This window comes from Thalia democratica, chromosome 6, assembly GCF_965202585.1.
Source record: "Thalia democratica chromosome 6, ktThaDemo2.hap1.1, whole genome shotgun sequence".
In the NCBI taxonomy this organism is placed as follows: domain Eukaryota; kingdom Metazoa; phylum Chordata; class Thaliacea; order Salpida; family Salpidae; genus Thalia; species Thalia democratica.
Genome location: NC_139170.1, coordinates 22716352 through 22735889, shown reverse-complemented (window position 1 = coordinate 22735889; position 19538 = coordinate 22716352). Strand labels below are relative to the sequence as shown.

General features: G+C 28.6%; 1 protein-coding gene across 4 annotated transcripts in view; it reads left to right on the top strand.

Moving 5' to 3' along the window:
• Positions 1–15694, top strand: part of LOC145838458 (monoglyceride lipase-like) — a 55464-nt gene extending 39770 nt beyond the window's left edge. For 2 of the 4 annotated variants that reach the window (XM_082946053.1, XM_082946056.1), the window contains one exon: positions 15397–15694. In XM_082946053.1, coding sequence (XP_082802179.1) covers positions 15397–15507 — 111 coding nt within the window. In that variant the 3' untranslated portion in view covers positions 15508–15694. Of the gene's footprint in view, positions 1–9853; positions 10006–12991; positions 13213–15396 lie in introns of those variants that run through there. The other 2 variants (XM_082946054.1, XM_082946055.1) reach the window with 2 other exon arrangements.
• Positions 15695–19538: the final 3844 nt, after the last annotated feature.

Sequence of the window (19538 nt, the reverse complement as noted above, 5' to 3'; positions counted from 1 at the left end):
TAAAACACAAATAATTTGCTACATTTAAGCTAAGTAGATGTCAAATTTGCACGAGCGGACAAAATTTCAAGAGGGGACTAAGTTACACGAAGACAAAACTGCACAAAGACAATTTAACACGAGCAAACAATTTTGCACGGATACATTTTTGCACGGGTAGTTTTTTTTGTTAGTTTAAATTTTAATAGTTTTTTTTACCATCACTGTTACCCCTAACCCTTACCCTCGGTCGGTAACTTTTTTTTATAAATATTTTTTTACTTGTTTTTTTTTTACGTTCACTGTTAACCCTAACCTTTACCCTCGGTCAGTAGTTTATTTTTTCTATATTATTTAATTTATTTGTTTAATTTTTTTTTAAAGAATTTTTATTAGTTATTTTTGTTTTTTATTTTTACTATCACTGTTACCCCTAACCCTTACTCTCGGTCAGTACTTTTTTATGTTTGTTTTTTTACTAATTTACCTTTTAATTTTTTTTTCTGTTTTATTTTACTCTTGTGCAAAAATGACATTTCGTGCAAAGTTGTAACTCGTGCAAAATTGTCTTTGTGCAGTTTTGTCCCCTCGTGCAAGTTTGTTTTTGTGCAAAGGTATCTTTGTGCAAAATTGACCCTTCGTGCAATTTTGTCTTTGTGCAATTTGACCCGTTCCCATTTAAGCTTACGTAACAATGTGCAAGACGTAAGGTACTTATTGAAAATATTCGGTAGACAACATCTATTTAGCACAACTGTGTTTGGTATACTATTAAGATATTTTTAGCAGCTTTTTCATTGAGCACATAAAGAAAATATTTTAATCTTTACTTGTGAACGGTATATGATATCCAGGATCGCTTTCGTATATAAGTGTCTAAAGAACACAAGCGTTATACATTCTTGGCTATAAAAATAAGCGGAGAAATTTCAATACACGTGTTCCAATGGGAAGAAAAGTAGCATCTGCTCTCCCAATTCCTCTGACTATCTCTTTGCCGAGAGAAAACTTGCTTCTAGTTGTGGAACCTAAATATATAAATTGTTAAGCACTTCTGATTGGTGGTTATTAATTTTGATGTTAGCGATGCGCTTAGACAGATGGTGAATTTGAAATTTGTGCATGCATTAGCAAAGCGATCCTGTCGCAATCAGGAAGTTGCTAAAAGTTAAAGGGGAAAGATACGAGTAGTGGCGATATTTTGAACGGTGTTCTCGGCAAAATAGTCATGTTTTTTATAAACGTGAATGAGATCGAAAGTTTATTAACACAACTAAAACAAAAGATGTTTAAATGAAAACTACAACAAGCAAGCTTATGTTAAACTATAAGTGATAAATACGAGCTTAAGTTATCTCGATTAGCATTTTTGGACATTTAAAAAAAAAAAGTCCAAACTTTAGATCCAATTATTTTCCTTATCTTTAAAGCTAACTGAAATGTTTTTTTTATTATAGAAAACTCTCCTTTGCCTTTAATTAAAAAAATCTATTAGATTGGGGTTTCAATTATTGAGTAGGGGCCATTAAAAAATGTATTTTTTGGAATGTTTACTTTAATGGAAGTTTTAGCCAAAATATATTTTATTTTGTTTTATTTTAATATTTTTGCTTTGCTGTGTTCTCAAGTCGTTGTTTTCAGGTCGTTGTTTTTTCTTTCCTAATTTCTAATAATTTAACAATATATACAAATGTGCCCGATTGTAAATTTCAAAAACCTTTAATTTTCTAACGGTCGTTGTAGTTAAAAAAAAAGCTTATTTTAATACACTTAATTATGACTATTTTAAATGGTCTACGCTTCTTTTTATCTAAAATGTTTTTATGTAAGACATGACCCATGTACGTTTTACCAAAGTTATCATTAATTGAACATGAAATCCATCATATTTATTTTATGAGTTTAACTTTATGTTGTTTATGTTGTTTAACTTTAAAATCGTACATCAAAATGATGAAAGTTATGAGAAAAAACTAAAATAATTGAATGATATAAAAAGGAAATATAAATTACCAAGCAAAATGGGCCAGCAATTTGAAAAATGGGAAAAAAACAAAATCACTTCTTAATTCAAAATTGATAACAAGGAAGCCAAGATTCTCGCGTATTTACTAAACTAAACTAAATTGAAAACTTTCGTTATAAACAGAAGCTGTGCGGAAAGAGATTTAAAGGGTTCTTTGTAAAAATCAAGTTTTGATGTCTTTTAATTGAAAAACCAACCGTCAACGAAAAAACCTTTGAATTACTTCTTTTACTTTGTACTTTATTAATTTTTAGTATTTGGAAAAAAAATATATATAAAGTTTTGTTTACGAAGTATAATTAGTATTTTTATAATATTTTTATCAGTTTTATTTTAAATACTACTTAATATTTTTTTTGTCGTAAGTCTAGTCAGCTTTAAAAACTTAAAATACTTTGCGGACAACATTGGGGTATAAATTTGTTTATTGAAAACTATGTATTTGACAAATTTAAATAAGATTATAAGAGTATTTACGCATAATCAGCAAACACTTTTTAAATATTTTTATACAGTTCTATCCCACTTTTTCTTCAGAAAACCCCTATAAGACTTATTTTATAAATTAACTTCACTTTTTATTGTTATTATTATAACTTTATATTTGACATCATATTTTTACATATTTCTTTTATGATCAATTTTATGTTCAATTAATGATAATTTTAGTAAAACGTACATGGGTAATGTCTCACATAAAAATAGTTTAGATAAAAAAAAAGCGTGGACCATTTAAAATAGTCATAATTAAGTGTATTAAAATAAGTTTTTTTTTTTTTGTTACAGCGACCGTTAGAAAATTGAAGGATTTTGAAATTTACAATCGGGCATACTTGTATATATAATTAAAATATTATAAATTAGGAAAAAAAACAACGACCCTTGAGAACGCAGCAAAGTAAGAACATTAGAAAATTTTATTTTATAAATTATATTTTTCAGCTAAAACATCCGTGAGAGTAAAAATTCCAAAAAAAAAACATTTTTTTCTAATGGGCCCCAATCAAAAATTCAAACCCATATCCAATGGATTTAAAAAAAATTAAAGGCAAAGGAGAAAAAATCTTAGTTAGCTTTAAAGATAGGAAAATAATTGTATTTAAAGCTTGGACGTTTTTTAAAAGTTGCAAAAAATGCTAATCGAGCTAAGTTAACGTTCGTGTGATAAATAAAATTAAAAGAAAAATAAACGAAGATATAACTAAAACATTTTGACATTGTTTTTAACGCACTGGAATGATACCGAATTTAACACAAACACTGCACCAACTGACTTTGCCGACTACAAGAAATTGAAGTTTAATGCTGTTTTATAAGCATTGCAAATAACATAACTCCTTGTAATAAACTAGCTTATTAGCTACAATCAGGGTTGCCACAAGGTCAGGAAAATCATGAAAAGTCAGGAAAAACTAAAAAAACAAGACACATGTCAGGAAAAGTCAGGAAAAATGGGGGTTTTGAAAAAAAATCAGGAAATTTGAAAAAAAAAACGTCAGATTTTGTTAACTCAAATTAACAAAATTCCTTTTTTTTCCAAAGCCTTCAAATGGTAAAAATTAATTAAAAATTCTTTTAAGTCAGACTAAAATTGCAAATTTTTCTAAAAATTTACAAAATTACTTAATATCCAACGCTTTCATCTGGTAAAAATTGTTAATTTGAGTGCAAAAAGAAAAGAAGCTCACAAACTGTGGCTAGGTTTAGAGAAAAGGTTCTCTTCGACAAAAGTAGGAGCAGCAGATGAGAACGATTTAAGTAAAATAAGGCAAATGGTTTTAACTACCAAGAAAATAAAGCAGAAAGGGATGCAGACAAGATAAAGGAATCCATATCTTAATTAGATGAAGAGGTTGAAGTGCTAACAAAGAAACGGAGAAAATAAATTTTAGTACGTATAGTGAAAAAAACTGTGTTTGATTAGTTTTTTATTGTTTTAAGGATCAACTGTAAAAGTTCGTTATTGTTTTATGTTTTAGTTGTAAAAGTTCGTTATTGTTTTAAGGTTTTAATTGTAAAAGTTACTTATGTCTATTCGTTTATTTAGATATTTTTTTCAGACAAGTTGTGTTTATAAGTTATAAAGTACAAGTATTTTGCTTATAGAGCTGTTTTTTGCAAACACATCAATCATACATAGATGGTTCAAGTGTTGTAATGGAAGTTAGATGAATAGCAAAAAAAAACTTTTGTTTTAACCTGTATAAAAATAAGGTACAAAGCTATATATAGTTTTAAGTATTTGATCTTGTATTTTAGAATAAGTTTGAATAAATAGCTTGACTTAAAAAAGTCAGGAAAGTTTTAATAAAAAGTCAGGAAATTTTTCTTAGCTTGATCTGTGGCAACCCTGTACAATAATTTTTATCGAAAAGCTACTGAGCGTTATTTATTTGTTGTACTATTTTAAGCTGTTTTGCATATCTTTTAAGTTTTTAAAGTAATAAACGCTACCGCAGAACACTTACTTCAACGTTTTAGTTGTGATGGACTGTGTCCTGTGTAAACAGTGTGTTTTTTTTTCTTTTATAGTACATTAGCTTTTGCTTTCGGATTTAACATTTAGTTGTCTGTTGCATATGAAGTACCTTCTTCTGCTGTTCCAAAAGTGCATACACTACCTTGCTTAGTGACATTTTGAATATAAAAAAGCTCATACATATTTCCATCGTATTATACAGTGTAATGATATTAACATCTCATTTTCGTATTTTAAAGTGGAGGTTGTTAACTGTTTTACGCAGACTTTGTGACGTGCTTCCAGTATTAAAAAAACAAACATATTTTTATAAAAAAACAAACATTTTTTTATATAAGGAGTAAAACTTCCTTTGAATTAATATAAAATCAGCGCGTTTTCTTAAAAGAGTGAGTTCTAAAAACCATCGGTCACTAAACATTGTTAAACTGTGGGAAGTAACGTCGTAGAGAATCTATTCACTCAAGATATTAAATCAATAGTTGCTATCGACGCATAAGGGACTAAGAGTTCGGAAATTCACTACGATTGTTGGGTGATAGTTAGTATACATTCGAAGAAACTGTTAGTCTTGTAACTATTGTATTATTTTTTAATCGTGTTGTAGTTTTTGCATGCACTTATTTCTCTTATAATTTTGTAAATAAATTTCACAACTAAAAAAGAAATATATTTTAGCTTAAACCTACTTTATTAAAATCGTATATGTCGAAACATCATAATAAGAATAAGGATAATTATAAACCGTTATCTTTACAACAAATCACCACGCGCTCCAATAAAAAGAAAATGGACACCAGGGCAGATACAGCAGCTCACAACAGTACCCACATGCTGTTATTAAAGGACTAAACTAGACTTAATGGTTTCATGCGGTAGTAGTTGCAGAGCTTGTTGTAGATATACAACTTTTCAATCTTGCAAGTCTAAGAGCAAAGCGAAATCTGAAGATTGTCACAATACTTGATCTTCTCTTTGCTGATGATGCTGCATTCGTGGCTCACTCTGCCCAAGACCTGCTGACACTACTGAGTCAGTTTTCACAGCATGCTTGGATTTCGGCCTTACTATAAGTCAAGAAAATTATGTTTTGCCATCGATCAAAATCAATGGCAAGGATATCAAAAATGTAAAAAAAAACTTTGTATACCTTGGCTCAAATGTTGCGTCAAACGCATCATTGGACACAGAAATAAAAATTCCCATTGGTAAGGCCTCAAGAACTTTCGCTCGTTCGACTGCAAGAGTTTTGGATAACCAAAAGTTAAGCATTTGCACAAAGGCTAACCTTTATTGTTCTTGTGTATGCAGTACTCTGCTATACGGTAGTGAAACATGGACGTTGTCTAGCGTGCAGGAGAAGAAAATTAATACCTTTCACCTACGACGCCTTCGTCGCATCCTTAGAACTGCATGGCAACACAAGATCACCAACGAGGAAGTGTTGATACGTACTAACCTTACCTCATGTACTTTACTCTCAGTCAGCGCAGGCTTCTCCGGCTCGGTCACGTTCTGAGGACGGGTGCTGAGCGAATCTTAAAGTCTCTGTTGTATGGCGAGTTGGTCGTTGGCAAACGCAACCGAGGTCGTCCAAAGTTACGTTTTAAGGACGTATGCAAGCGCGACCTAAAAAGCTTGAATATAATAACTGATGAGTTAGAGTTGCTTGGAAATGACCACGCCAAAAAGGGGTGGGTGTCAGAATGACACAGCGACAAAATGACACGGTGCGTCACTTTGGCACAGCGACAAAATGACACGGTGGGTCACTCTGGCACGGTGCGTCACTTTGGAACGGAGGGTCACTTTGGCACGGCGACAAAATGACACGGTGCGTCACTTTGGCACAGCGACAAAATGACACGGTGCGTCACCTTGGCACGGTGCGTCACTTTGGCACGGAGGGTCACTTTGGAACGGCGACAAAACGACACGGTGCGTCACTTTGGCACAGAGGGTCACTTTGACACAGCGACAAAACGACACGGTGCGTCACTTTGGCACGAAGGGTCACTTTGGAACAGCGACAAAATGACACGGTGCGTCACTTTGGCACAGCGACAAAACGACACGGTGCGTCACTTTGGCACGGAGGGTCACTTTGGAACAGCGACAAAATGACACGGTGCGTCACTTTGGCACAGCGACAAAACGACACGGTGCGTCACTTTGGCACGGAGGGTCACTTTGGCACAGCGGCAAAATGACATGGTGCGTCACTTTGGCACAGCGACAAAATGACACGATACGTCACTTTGACACAGCGACAAAATGACACGGTGCATCACTGTAGCATGGATAAACAAACTTATAAGCAAAAATAAACTTTTTCAGTAATATAACTTTTAACTGTAAAACTTTGATAGTAATTAGTTGAACAAAAGATTTATTATATTTTTTTCCAAACTATTGTAGCTTGATACATTTGGAACTATATATGATACAATGCTTTAAAATTTAAGTCCAAGTATAAAAACAAAAATATTCTTAAGTTTTACTTTTTACGTTTCACAACTTTTCATATTTATGTAATGAATAAAATTTAGTACTTTTTGTTAAACGTTTAATTAATTATTATCAGGAATTGTTATAAAAAATAACTATAATTTAATACAGAGTTATTTCGTTATAAGAAAAAGTCATGCGTGTTTTAACTCTAGTTTTTGAAAATACAGAGTTTAGCTGCTTTTGTAGTATCTAGCCAGTTATATTAAATATGTTTAATATTTAACCTAGTAGTTTGTTTAAACATAAAAATTTTATTATACTGTTTTTTAAACGACAAAAGGTTATCGCTCGAAAAGTTATACCAAAAAACATTTCAGTTATCGAGTCGTAAATCACATGCTTTAACAATCTATTACGTGCAGTTAAAAATATTTTTTTTTTAATGTTTAGTCCTGAATTTCCAAATACATACAATAAAATATTCAACAAAAGTTAATAAGTTAAGATGTTTACTTAAAACTCTGTACTGAAAATGTATAATAAACTTGTCTAAAAGCAAATAATTAAAATAAACAGTCCTGGAGCCTAAATTTATGAAAAAGTTAAAAATAGTATTATGAACAGTTGAGAGAAAATTAAGAGTCTGATGCAACCATTCATGCGCATTTATAAATTTATCACTTTTAAGAAAATTAAGCACAAGAGGTTATACAACTTGAGTCCTAATAAATCAAAATTAGTTGTTCTTAAAAATAGTGTATTAAATGTTAAGTTTATCGTCAATTTAGTTAATTCTAATAAAGTTAATACTACAAGTCTTTTTAATTTTTACAAAACTTTGTAGCCTAAAATATAAAGAATTAAACTTAGAGTATGACAGATATTCTAGTATTTTTTTGCATTTAAGGAATTGAATAGCATTTATACTAGTAGTTTTAGTATTATAATAGTAAGAAAAATTGTACTTTGTTAAAGCAAGTCTACAATAGTCTATTACAAGTGTGTAATAGTGGTTTATTGAGTTTTATTTAAAGAGATGCTTGATGTAGGGAATGTTTTGCTAAAAAAAAAATATTTGCGGTTATTTGTACTTATACTTTTATCTATGCAGTTTTAGTGCTTAGGTGCACAATTTTATTTGCGAAAGAGCATTATACTTCTACTTCTAAGTGCACGATATATGTTGCAACTAACAAAGTCGCATAGAGGCGCAAAATTTCGATCTTTTAAGTCAAGTGCACAATTATTTCTTGAAGATGTTGCTACTAACGTAAATCGTCAGGAAACGCAGTATTTTAGTTCAAAATTTTAACCTCGTCAAAAGAGCGCAAGTATCACTTTTTTTAAGCATAAAATCGAAAAATAAGAACCGCATTAGAATTTAGAATTACAACAGCAGAAAAGTTGTTTTCGATAACGTCTGAGTTTTAGTTTATAAAACAAATTTTTCTCTGTGTTTACACCTACTAGTTTATTGTTTTGATGTGCTGAATGATTGATCTAAAATGTAGATTGTATTTTTTAAATCAGAATGTTGCTGAAGTTTAAAAAATATGTTTGTATGAGTTTTTATCTTTTTAGTCGTAAAATGGCAAGTCATTTTTTAATTTTTATTACTCGTATCAGGTTCTAGTACAAAACTGTGTTTAAGTTTTTTTCATTTGAAAGAAATCAAAAATAAATTCCCTTTAACTTTGGCAGTCGTATTTTGTTAAAAAAGTTGCTGCTTTTGCATCTTTGTGAACTTTGTTTGATACAAATAATTGATTGTCGCTTATTAAGCACATCTTTTAAGCACACCTTACACCTTGCTACTGCTTAAAAATAAGTATGTAGTTTATAAGTACAACGATGGACAATAGAAGGTATAAACATTACTTGTTTCACTGTATTTTATGAAGTCACAATCAAAAATTCCTGCGGTCTTTGTTTTTAAAGTTAATCAATGTGATTGTTGCTGATTCTACAAAACCGGTTAGAAGACAGGAAACCGAAAAGTTTCCTAGAAAAACAAGATCGTTGTCCATACCAATGAAGATTGAAGTTTCATAACAAATCGTTCCCTCCCTTATTAGCCACCGTGTCATTTTGTCGCTGTGCTAAAGTGACCCTCCGTGCCAAAGTGACGCACCGTGTCGTTTTGTCGCTGTGCCAAAGTGACCCTCCGTGTCAAAGTGACGCACCGTGTCGTTTTGTCGCTGTGCCAAAGTGACCCTCCGTGCCAAAGTGACGCACCGTGTCGTTTTGTCGCTGTGCCAAAGTGACCCTCCGTGCCAAAGTGACGCACCGTGTCGTTTTGTCGCTGTGCCAAAGTGACCCTCCGTGCCAAAGTGACGCACCGTGTCGTTTTGTCGCTGTGCCAAAGTGACCCTCTGTGCCGAAGTGACGCACCGTGCCAGAGTGACCCACCATGTCATTTTGTCGCTGTGCCAAAGTGACGCACCGTGTCATTTTGTCGCCGTGTCAAAGTGACTCTCTGTGCCAAAGTGACGCACCGTGCTAGAGTGACGCAGCGTATCATTTTGTCGCTGTGCCAAAGTGACGCACCGTGTCATTTTATCGCTGTGCCAAAGTGACGCACCGTGTCTATTTGACAACCGTGTCATTTTGTCGCTGTGTCATTCTGACCCGCTCCCGCCAAAAAGACTGTACAAAAAGATTGAAAGAAAGGGAAAAAGGATACTTTAAGAAACCGAAGAATGTGAAAAAATAAGAAACATAATGAATTTTAGTTGTTTTTATTTATTTATTATTTATTATCTGTTAGTTTTATTTATTGCATCACTGTTCTTTTTAATTTATTATTATCATTTATTTTTATTCTGTATGCACAATTACGCATAGCCGATCCCGGCTGATAGCGGGCCTTTTATTATTTATTAGTTGCAGAGCAAGCTTAATTGACTTGATCATTTCAGGTGGTATGTCATCAGCACCTGGTGCATTTTAATTGGATAAGTGATCAGTGGCACTACTGGGTTCTAAAATGGTTGAGTCGAAGTCTAGCTCATCCATAGTTTGAGGATACCCTATAGAATCAAAAGCTTTTTGAGACCTGGAGTTTAAGGAGGTTTCTGTAAATTTTAACACACCTTTAAGTAAATGTTTTTTTAATCCTAGTTTTGTCCTATAAAGCTTCTGTTACAGGAGAAATTGAACTTGTATACTATACAATTTTTGTTTAAATTTGGTATCGGGTCTTTCCACTCCATTTTTACTATTAGTTTAAAAACAAATATAATTCTCAGAATTCTTGGTTATACGTTGACTTTGTTGAAGTTTTAATTTCTTCTCAAAAACATGTGATATATCTCAAACATATGGTAGCTTTAAAACTCCTGGGAACTTCTCTGGTCCGTATGTTTTAAATTTGTTTAAGTTATTGTCATATGATTTTATCACTCTTTTGATTAAACCCAATGGGTATCCATTTTTTACTTGAATACCGTGAATGACTTTTATTGTCTGTACCTAAAAGTGAAGAAGTACTTTAGAACATATCTTGTAGGCTCTATGGTATAGTGTTTTGATTAAATCAGGGTTGCCACTTTACCTGGAATCCTGGAAAATCTGGAATTTGACAGTTTAGGCAAAAAAAAAAACTTGAAATTTGGGAAATTTTGAAATTAGTTTGGAAAAACCTGGAATTTTGAACAAAAATCACTAAAAAAAGCTCGAATTTTAACAATTTTACATGTTCAGTAGTAAAATTTCGATTTGACTCAAAAAATCTATTATACAAATAAAAAATTTTTGTCATCATCAATTTTTTTTTTAATTAAAAAATCTATTTAAATTAGCTTTACAGTATTTTTTCAATGTTATTATACTATTTTAACAGTTTCTTACCTTAAACTTAACTTTAAACTAAAAATAGACCCAAAAATGTGTACTTTTAAAAATCTGGAACAAATTAAAAAAACCTGGAAAATTAAAAAAAAAAACGAGTCGCAACCCTGTTAAATTTACTATTATTTTCTTACTGCAAAAAAGTTGGTAATGTAAGTATTGCCCAGTAACTGTTGTCTTCCTGAAAACATTCGTTAGGAATTTCGTTTTATGTTTTGTAATCAATATATATATATAGATGAGAAATGGTTGTTCTCTTCCAATATTTTACTGAAAGCTATCTTTTCGTGTAAAGCGTCTAACTTTCGTTTTCTGCATTAGATATAACTAAACAGTCATCAAAATACATGATGTAAGCAACGTGTAAAAACAAATCTTTAACAGTTTCAGACAAATCTTTAACATTCTAATTATCCTACAAAAATGTTTGCTAGAGTGAAAAATTAAACGAATAAAAGGTATAATCAAGTATATCCGAAAATTATGTTTGTTTCGATACCAAAATTGGAATTGAAAGATCCGATACCCAATTTAAACAAAAGTTGTATAGTATTTAAATTCAAATGCTTTTGTAAAAGGCGTTATATCGAACAAACTTTAACACACCTTTAAGTAAATGTTTATTTAATCCTAGTTTTGTCCGATAAAGCTTCTGTTACAGGAGAAATTTCAAAAATAGGATCAAATAAATTAACCTAATGTGTGTCGAAAATTGTTGAAGAAAAAAATGAAATTACGACAAAATCAATCATAAACCTGCTAAAATACCCTCAATAGCCAAACACTTAATGAATAATTAACATTTATGTTAAAGAATATTAAAAAAATAAATAAAATATTTTAATTTAAAGTTATTTTGAAATTGTTTATTAATTGACAAAAGTCAAAGTTCTTAATGCGAAAACAGAGATTAATATTTATAATACAAAAAAACTACTAATTTTCTTATTGTTTACTAAGTTTCAACGTTTAACACGTTTCATCAGAACAATATAAAGCACATAGCAAAATTTTAAAGAATCACAAAAAAACAAACACATTATGACGTTTCAAATAAAATTGAATAATTTTAATTAGCTTATCTTAAAAACTTATGTTCAAGTTAACTTATTTTTTTCTTTGTTTTTTCTTGTTTTTGGTTTTATTTTGTTGCTATTTTTTGTTATTGATTTAGTTTTTTCTGGAATGAAGATTTGCTTGTTCTTTCTGTGTATCTAATAAGCAGATGCAAGGCTTGCTCAAACAGATTCAGATTACAATTTAAATTTATTTAAAAAACGTAATATGATCGCATATTCAAAGTGTACTAAACAGATCAACAGGTCAGCAAAACTTAGTAATTTAACAAAAAATAACTCTTGCCAGTATTTATGTACAATGCCTATTAAAAGGTGTATACAAATAACATCTAACCTAAACGAAGCTAAACAATATAGAAGATCTACAAGATTCATTAAAAACAACATATTACTAGCATAAACAGGGTTGCCACTCAGTCAGGAAATCAGGAAAAATTTAAAAAAATGACAAAAGTCAGGAAAAAAAACCTTCAAATGGTAAAAATTAATTAAAAGTCCTTTCAAGTCACAAAAAATTCCAAAATTTTCCTAGAAATTTACAAAAATATTTAATTTTATTTCCAATGCCTTCATCTGGTACAAATTAGTAAAATGTCCTTTATAAAACTGCAAAAAATTTCTATTCAATAATAAATTTTAAAATTTATTAAACAAAACAATGTTTCACTCGTTTGAAGATCTTCAGTTATTTAAAATCTTATTCAAATAGAAATATTTGAATAAGTTGTATTTGAATACGATTTTAAACAACTGAAGATCTCGTCTTCAAACGAGTGAAACATTGTTTTGTTTAATCAAATTTAAAATTTATAATTGATAAATCTCCTTTTATTTTATTTAAGTTGAGAACTTTAATTGCCACCTTTAAAGTATAAAGTACGCAAAATTTTCTATTAACATATTGAACAAGTACCCTACTTGAACAAGCATATTTTGTAAGCTTTTTAATATTGATGATCTGTAGCAAAGACACTTCCATAGTGAAACTGTGATATAATCTAGTATAATTTTAGAATCAAAGTGTTTTAGTTTAAGTAAATAATTGAGTTCTTTATGACTAAGCAGTTAATTTAGTATTTTATGTAACAAGTTAATGTGTATACTTTACCTTTTTATAATTTTTCAAAGCCTGCCCTTGATCTTGGTTGTGCAGCAACCAATTTGCTTTCAAATTTGAGGAAAAAAAAACCTAGCTGAGGAACAAAATATCTTAAATTTTAATAAAGAATGTAGAGTATTTGTTATAAAACCCGTTGAAAGTCTCCGGAGCAGAATGGCTTTTGAAACTACATTTTTAAAAAATATGTCATGCCTAAATCCTCATAACCTAGACAAATTAGGAGTCACAGTTCTGGTTAAGCGTTTTGTCAATATTGTGCACTCCTTAATGAAACACTGAAGGTGATGAGAGCATCGATCAATTTAGAACTTTGATAAATTTCCAAATGAATGTGTTAAAGTTTAAAAGCTTCAAGCGAAGTCAAGATCGTTTGGACCAGTTTTATTTTGAAACATTGGGAGTTTGTACCAAATCTTCTCTCGGAAAACTGTTGCAATCATTTTTGTTTTGCACAATGGACAGGCGGAGGTGGAACGAGGGTTTAGTATTAACAAAGCTCTCCTTGAAGATAACATGAAAGAAGAAAGTATTAAATCCAGAAAAAGAATTAAAGATTACATGTATGCTTACAAACTAGAACCATATCAAGTAAACGTCTCGAAAGATATGCAGATGTCGGTAGCCACCGCAAGATCAAGGTATGTTGTATTTTTTAGAGTGTTACGTTTTAGTGTTAGAGTAATATTTTAAAATTAAAATTCGTTTAAGTATACTTTTAATATAGATTTTTTCAATCAGATATCAAGCATTTTTAAAAGAACAAAGGCAGGAAGAGATGGAGGATGAGAAGGAATCAGAGGCAGCAAAATTGGAGGTAAAAATAAATGAGTGCCAAAAGAAAAGAAATGAAGCCCACAAGTTGTGGCTTGATTTAGAGAAAAGATTCTCTTCAACAAGTGTAGGGACAGCAGATGAGAGCGATTTAAATAAAATGAGGCAAATGATTTTAATTGCCAAAAAAATGAAGCAGAATGCAGACCAGATGAAGGAAACTATATCTTCATTAGATGAAGAGGTTGAAGTACTAATAAAAAAAAACGGAGAAAACAAATTTTAGTTATACATTTAAAAAAACAGTATTTGATTAAGTTCTTTCTTGTTTTAATGTTTTAACTGTAAAAGTTCGTTATTGTTTTAAGGTTTGAGTTGTGAAAGTTCCTTATATGTCGTTTCGTTTATTTAGATACATTTATGCTAGGAAATTCTAAAAAATTGTTTTCTTTATTCTTTTAAGGTTTCAACTCTAAAAAATCGTTATTGTTTTAAGATTTTAGTTGTGAAAGTTCGTTATTAATTTAAGGTTTTAATTGTAAAAGTTCCTTATATGTCGTTTGTTTATCTAGATACATTTATGCTAGGAAATGCTAAAAAATTGTGTCTTTCTTCGGACAAGCTGTGTTTATAAGGTAATACTACAAGTATTTTGCTGATAGAGCTGTTTATTACAAACATCAATCATACACAGATGGTTTAAGTGATGTACTGGAAGTTTGATGATAGAATTAAGCAAAAAACTGTTGTTTTTAACCTGTATTAAAATTAGATTGAAAGTTTTATATAGTTTCAAGTGATAGCTTATGTATTTTAAAATAAGTTTAAATTGAGAGTTTGATTTAGAATAGTCAGGAAAATTTTGGTAAAAAGTCAGGAAAAAGTCAGGAAATTTTCTCAGCTTGATCAGTGGCAACCATGCATAAACATAGTTTTAAATCAAAAAAAATTACTAACACAACTTAATCAAAATACATCAAAGGTTCATTTTAGATGATAGCAATAGTCTGTTCTACAATTTACACAACTTAAAACAGAATACTGTTAAATACGTAAAAAATTCTTATACAAATAGAAATTCTTATGTTAAATACGTAAAAAGGAAAAAAATTGCAGTTGCCAAAGCTAAAAGAGAAAAACCTTAGAATTTGAGATATGAGCTATCTACAACGTGACAGTAATTAAAAAAAGATCTTTTTTATTTATTTAAAACGTAGTATATACATTTTCCATATTTTAGTTCAAAAAGCATTCAAAATTTTCAAAGTTTTATGACAAACACTTTTCAATTATAAAAACTATTACTAGTTAACGCTTATTTGTAATTTTTAACTTATGCAATATATGATCTGTCGAAATTCAAAAAAATTATTGGGTATAAGAAACTTAAGTTGATCACTGATAAAACTGTTTTTATAATCAAAACAATATTTTTAATTAATCTAAGAGTATCTCACCTCTTATCAAAATTTTGTTTACAAAAGATTAATTTCTTTTTGAAATTAAAAAAAACAGTCATTGTATTTAAACTTGTTGCAAACTATTTACAATAAGATATGTGTTTAATCTATTTGATGTTAGTAAAATAAAATACAATAAATTACTTTATATTTATACATGTTTTGATAAATTTTTTTTTCAGATATTTGATGACTTTCAGCATAATCTAATTAGCGAAAACAAACGAAGTGAAATGTTTGAAGTTATTACAGCTTGGATACAAAATAGGATAGAAAAATTACCTAACACATAAAAACAAATTTTATTTGTATAAGACACTTTGTATAAAAAACAACTTGTGTGATTTTTTTATTTATTTAAAAAATTTAATTATAAACAAAACTGTGTTTTTCTAAACCTGAACATTATTTATAATAAATGTAAAATAATAATACAAACATATTCAATCTTAGCTAAAAGCAAATATATTTATTAATACAACCGGTATAACATTTTATATTAAACAATATATTTAATTAAAGTATTGGTGTTTTGAAGTATTATTTGCTGATATTCGTTCTTCAATTTTAAATTTAAGTTATCAAGATACAAATATACTTGAAATTTAATTATCTAACATTGATCGAAGTTTTTAAAATCAGCTAGTTGTAATGTAACATAGTTAATAATTTTTGTAACAATGTAACTGTTTTTTATAAACAAAAACTGCATAGCTTATCATCATGCTAGGTCTTTAGCTAAGTTTTTTGTATAACTTTTATTAGCGTGTAAAATGCTATTGATAAAGTAATTTTTTTATCAAACTTATAATGATACCTAAAAGTCATTATTAACTTAAAAAATAATTAACTTTAAAACTTATTCACAAATGAAAAAAAAATCACTAATTTATAAATAAACATGTAAAAAACTGAGATAATATTCATGCTATCGTTTTTAAATTTTTTTAAACTTTTGTAAAAAATTTTTTATACAAATTTAATATTTAAAGTTTTATTAATAATAAAGCTTAAGAGGATTGTTTTAAAGTATTTCAATACAATTCTTTAAAAACTAGCTTTTTTACAATTAAGTAAAAATTTACTCATTGTTCTTAATTATATTTAATTAATAAAATTACGACATAAATAAAACAGTATATTTACAGACTAAATTGTTTATTATTTAGCAGGGGTCGGGAGGTTTTCGGGGCTTTACAGTTACCGCAGAGAAAGTTATTAAAATTTATATACTTACTTTGTAAACAGTTTTTTTTTAGTTAGTGCATAAAGTTTAACTCAATATTAATTTCAAATACTAGTTATTACTAAATTTACTTTTTTGAAAAAAACTCATTACTTTTGTAATAAACAAAAAAAATACAATTAGCATTATCGTACATTTCTCACTATTTTAAATTTATATGTTTGTTGTCAATACAAATTGATGACTAAAAAATAAAAGTAGCTTAAAAATTTTAAATTTTGCGGATTATTCTTTACTAGATAGAAAACGTTTAGCAACACACAATAAACAGCAAACCAAACGACAAAAACTACCTCCAGTACAAACAAGCAACCGAGCTTTGAAAATAACACATAATTTAAAAAATGAAAACAAGAACTAGAAAAAAAGTTGGAAAATACTACAAATGGTAAAAAATCGAAACCAAGAGCAATAACACGCAGGTTTTGCTTAAAAGAAGCGAATATTTATTAATATTTGAATCTGATTCTAATTCCATCAACAAAAGAACGGAATTAATGAACTCATGCCGACACAGAAACAATTTTTTATTAATAAAACTGGAAAGCAGACAAGACTTAAATCAAATTTTGATACTAGTAAAAAATAGGTTTTTGACTTTTTCATTGAGTTTTGTTGATTTTTGGTTTAAATAAAAAAATTTAGATAGTTCTCAGTTTAACTTAGATATATTTTTTTAAATATTTTTTAGATAATTCTTAAATTCTTTTAAATTTCAGTTGTTACATTAAATTAACACAAATTAGATTTTAAAGTTTTTAGTGACTTAGATTTTTGTTAATGTTTTGTTTATACTTGGCTTAAAGTTCCAATTTTAGATAGTTTTTAATTCCATTTAGATGAATTTCAAGGTATAAAAATTTTTAAACTTTTTTAAAAACAGCTCTTAATTCAGTTAATTTTTTTGACTCAGTATATTAAATAAATAAAATTTGTTTTAAAATTAGTACTAATTTTACCTAATTATACACTGATAAGCTTGATTTTTGAATATGTAGTATTTAATTAGTTTTAATGCATGAAATTAATTTTGTTTAGATTATAACGCATGAATAAGTTTTTAAATAACATTATAGATAAGCAACATCGTTATGTGCAGTTTACTATTTTATCTTACTAGAAGAGGGCGCAATTTTTTGTCACCAAAACCTGGTTTTAAATACAGTATTTAATTTTCACATCTTTATTTAAATAGAACATTCAAAAATATAGCACATTTTACAAGACAGTGACAAACTAGTTTTACACTTCAAAAAATCACTAACTGGCTTAAAAACAACTTAAAACAAACATAGATAAAACTAAAAGTTTACTATTTCGTCTAGTTAAAACTTTGGAAAAAAGGTTTAAGAAAATATAAACTTTGTTGTCAAAATAAGTAAAACAGTAGTAGTAAAGGTAATAATTTATAAGTATATGGGAGTTAAAATATACAATAGTTTAAACTATCAGAACACATTAAAATAGTAAAGAATAAACCAAATAAAATTGGTAACTTTTATAAAACACGGTACTTTTTGATTCAAAAATCTTAATTGATAATTTTTATTTTACTTTTTATAATTCATACAAAGTACAGACAGTAGTGGTTTGAGAAGAACTAACATAGCTAAAGTAAGTTGAACCTTCCCAAAAATTAAGGACTTAGGTGCATTCAACACAAAGAATAAAACACAAGTGTTATTAACTTAAAAATAGCAAAGTATGTCTAAAAGTTATTCAAATACGAGTTGAGTGTTTTCATGTTTAAAATTAAAAATAACATTCTACTTGTTAGTTTTAAATATCGTTTTAAAAGTATTATTAAAGTTGTATAAGAATTAACACGGTTCCTAAAATCAAATTTTATTTACCAAGATTTAGTAACAAATATAACCATAAGTCACTAGCTTATCGAGGCAGTAAGCTATGGTTAGTTCCTATTAGTTTAAAAGACTAAAGCTGTTTTGGACATTTCCAGATTGAACTTAAGAGTGATTATCAAGACATCAGTTAGTAAAATAAAGCTAATTAAAGGTAAACAAGGTTAATTTTTTTATATGTATAAGAAGTTACTGAGTACAGTAACTTTTTAGTGTTTCAATGGCATTAATTCAGTCTAGTCTGTAAAAAGTCTATTAATTAGTTTTTATTGTCCTTTTTAGTTTAATAGTGTACTAGTACATGACGTAATTAAATAGATAACGTTTAATATGTGTAAATTAACTAACAAAAATCTGTATAATTATTTTTTATAGAATATATTAAATATATATATGTTAAATTAATAAGCTTAAATTACTGATAAAATTGACAATGTTTTAACTTATTCTATTATTATTGTTTTTTTTACAAAAAAACTGTTTTAAGTGTTCTTTTTGCCCGTTTACATTTTTATTTTGGTCAGAGTAAAATTTTTAGACTTAGATATTTATTAAAGTTGTTAGAACTTATAGCTTTAAATTAAAATATTTGTTTATAAAGAACAGATTTAAAAGTTAATTCTCTATTTAACTTTTTATAATTTAAAACTAGTTTATAGTAGAGTCTTAATTTTCATTATTTTTTTTTTAGTTACTTAAATGTTGCACTTATGTTAAATTATTAATAAGTTAACCGTCGCAATTAGTTTAGTTTTTATTCTAGTTTTGATAAGTCTTATTGGGAGTTTTTCTTTTTTTAGAGTTTAAGTTTTGATTTTTTTTTGACTCATTATAGTTGTAATTTAAGCTTGTGGTGTACGAATTGATGATAGAGAGGTCTTTTCATACACCAGATCTTTAAATCAATTTTTTTTTGAAAATTTTCAATTTCTATGGTCATTTTCGATAAATTTGTAATGAACTTATAACTGTAGAATCCTTAAAACGGTGTATTTCAATATGCACAATGAAACGCCGTAAGATAAAATAATATTTTGAAACATAATTTATTTCTTTACAAATTACTGTTAATGCGTTACATTTCAAAATGTGAATCTTAAGTTTGAAAATCAAAATATAGTAAAATTAGTTATTTAGTTCGTTGTAAATATTATTCCTGTTTTTTATACATTAATTATTATATAAATCGTTTTATTCAACGCAAAAAAAATGAGAC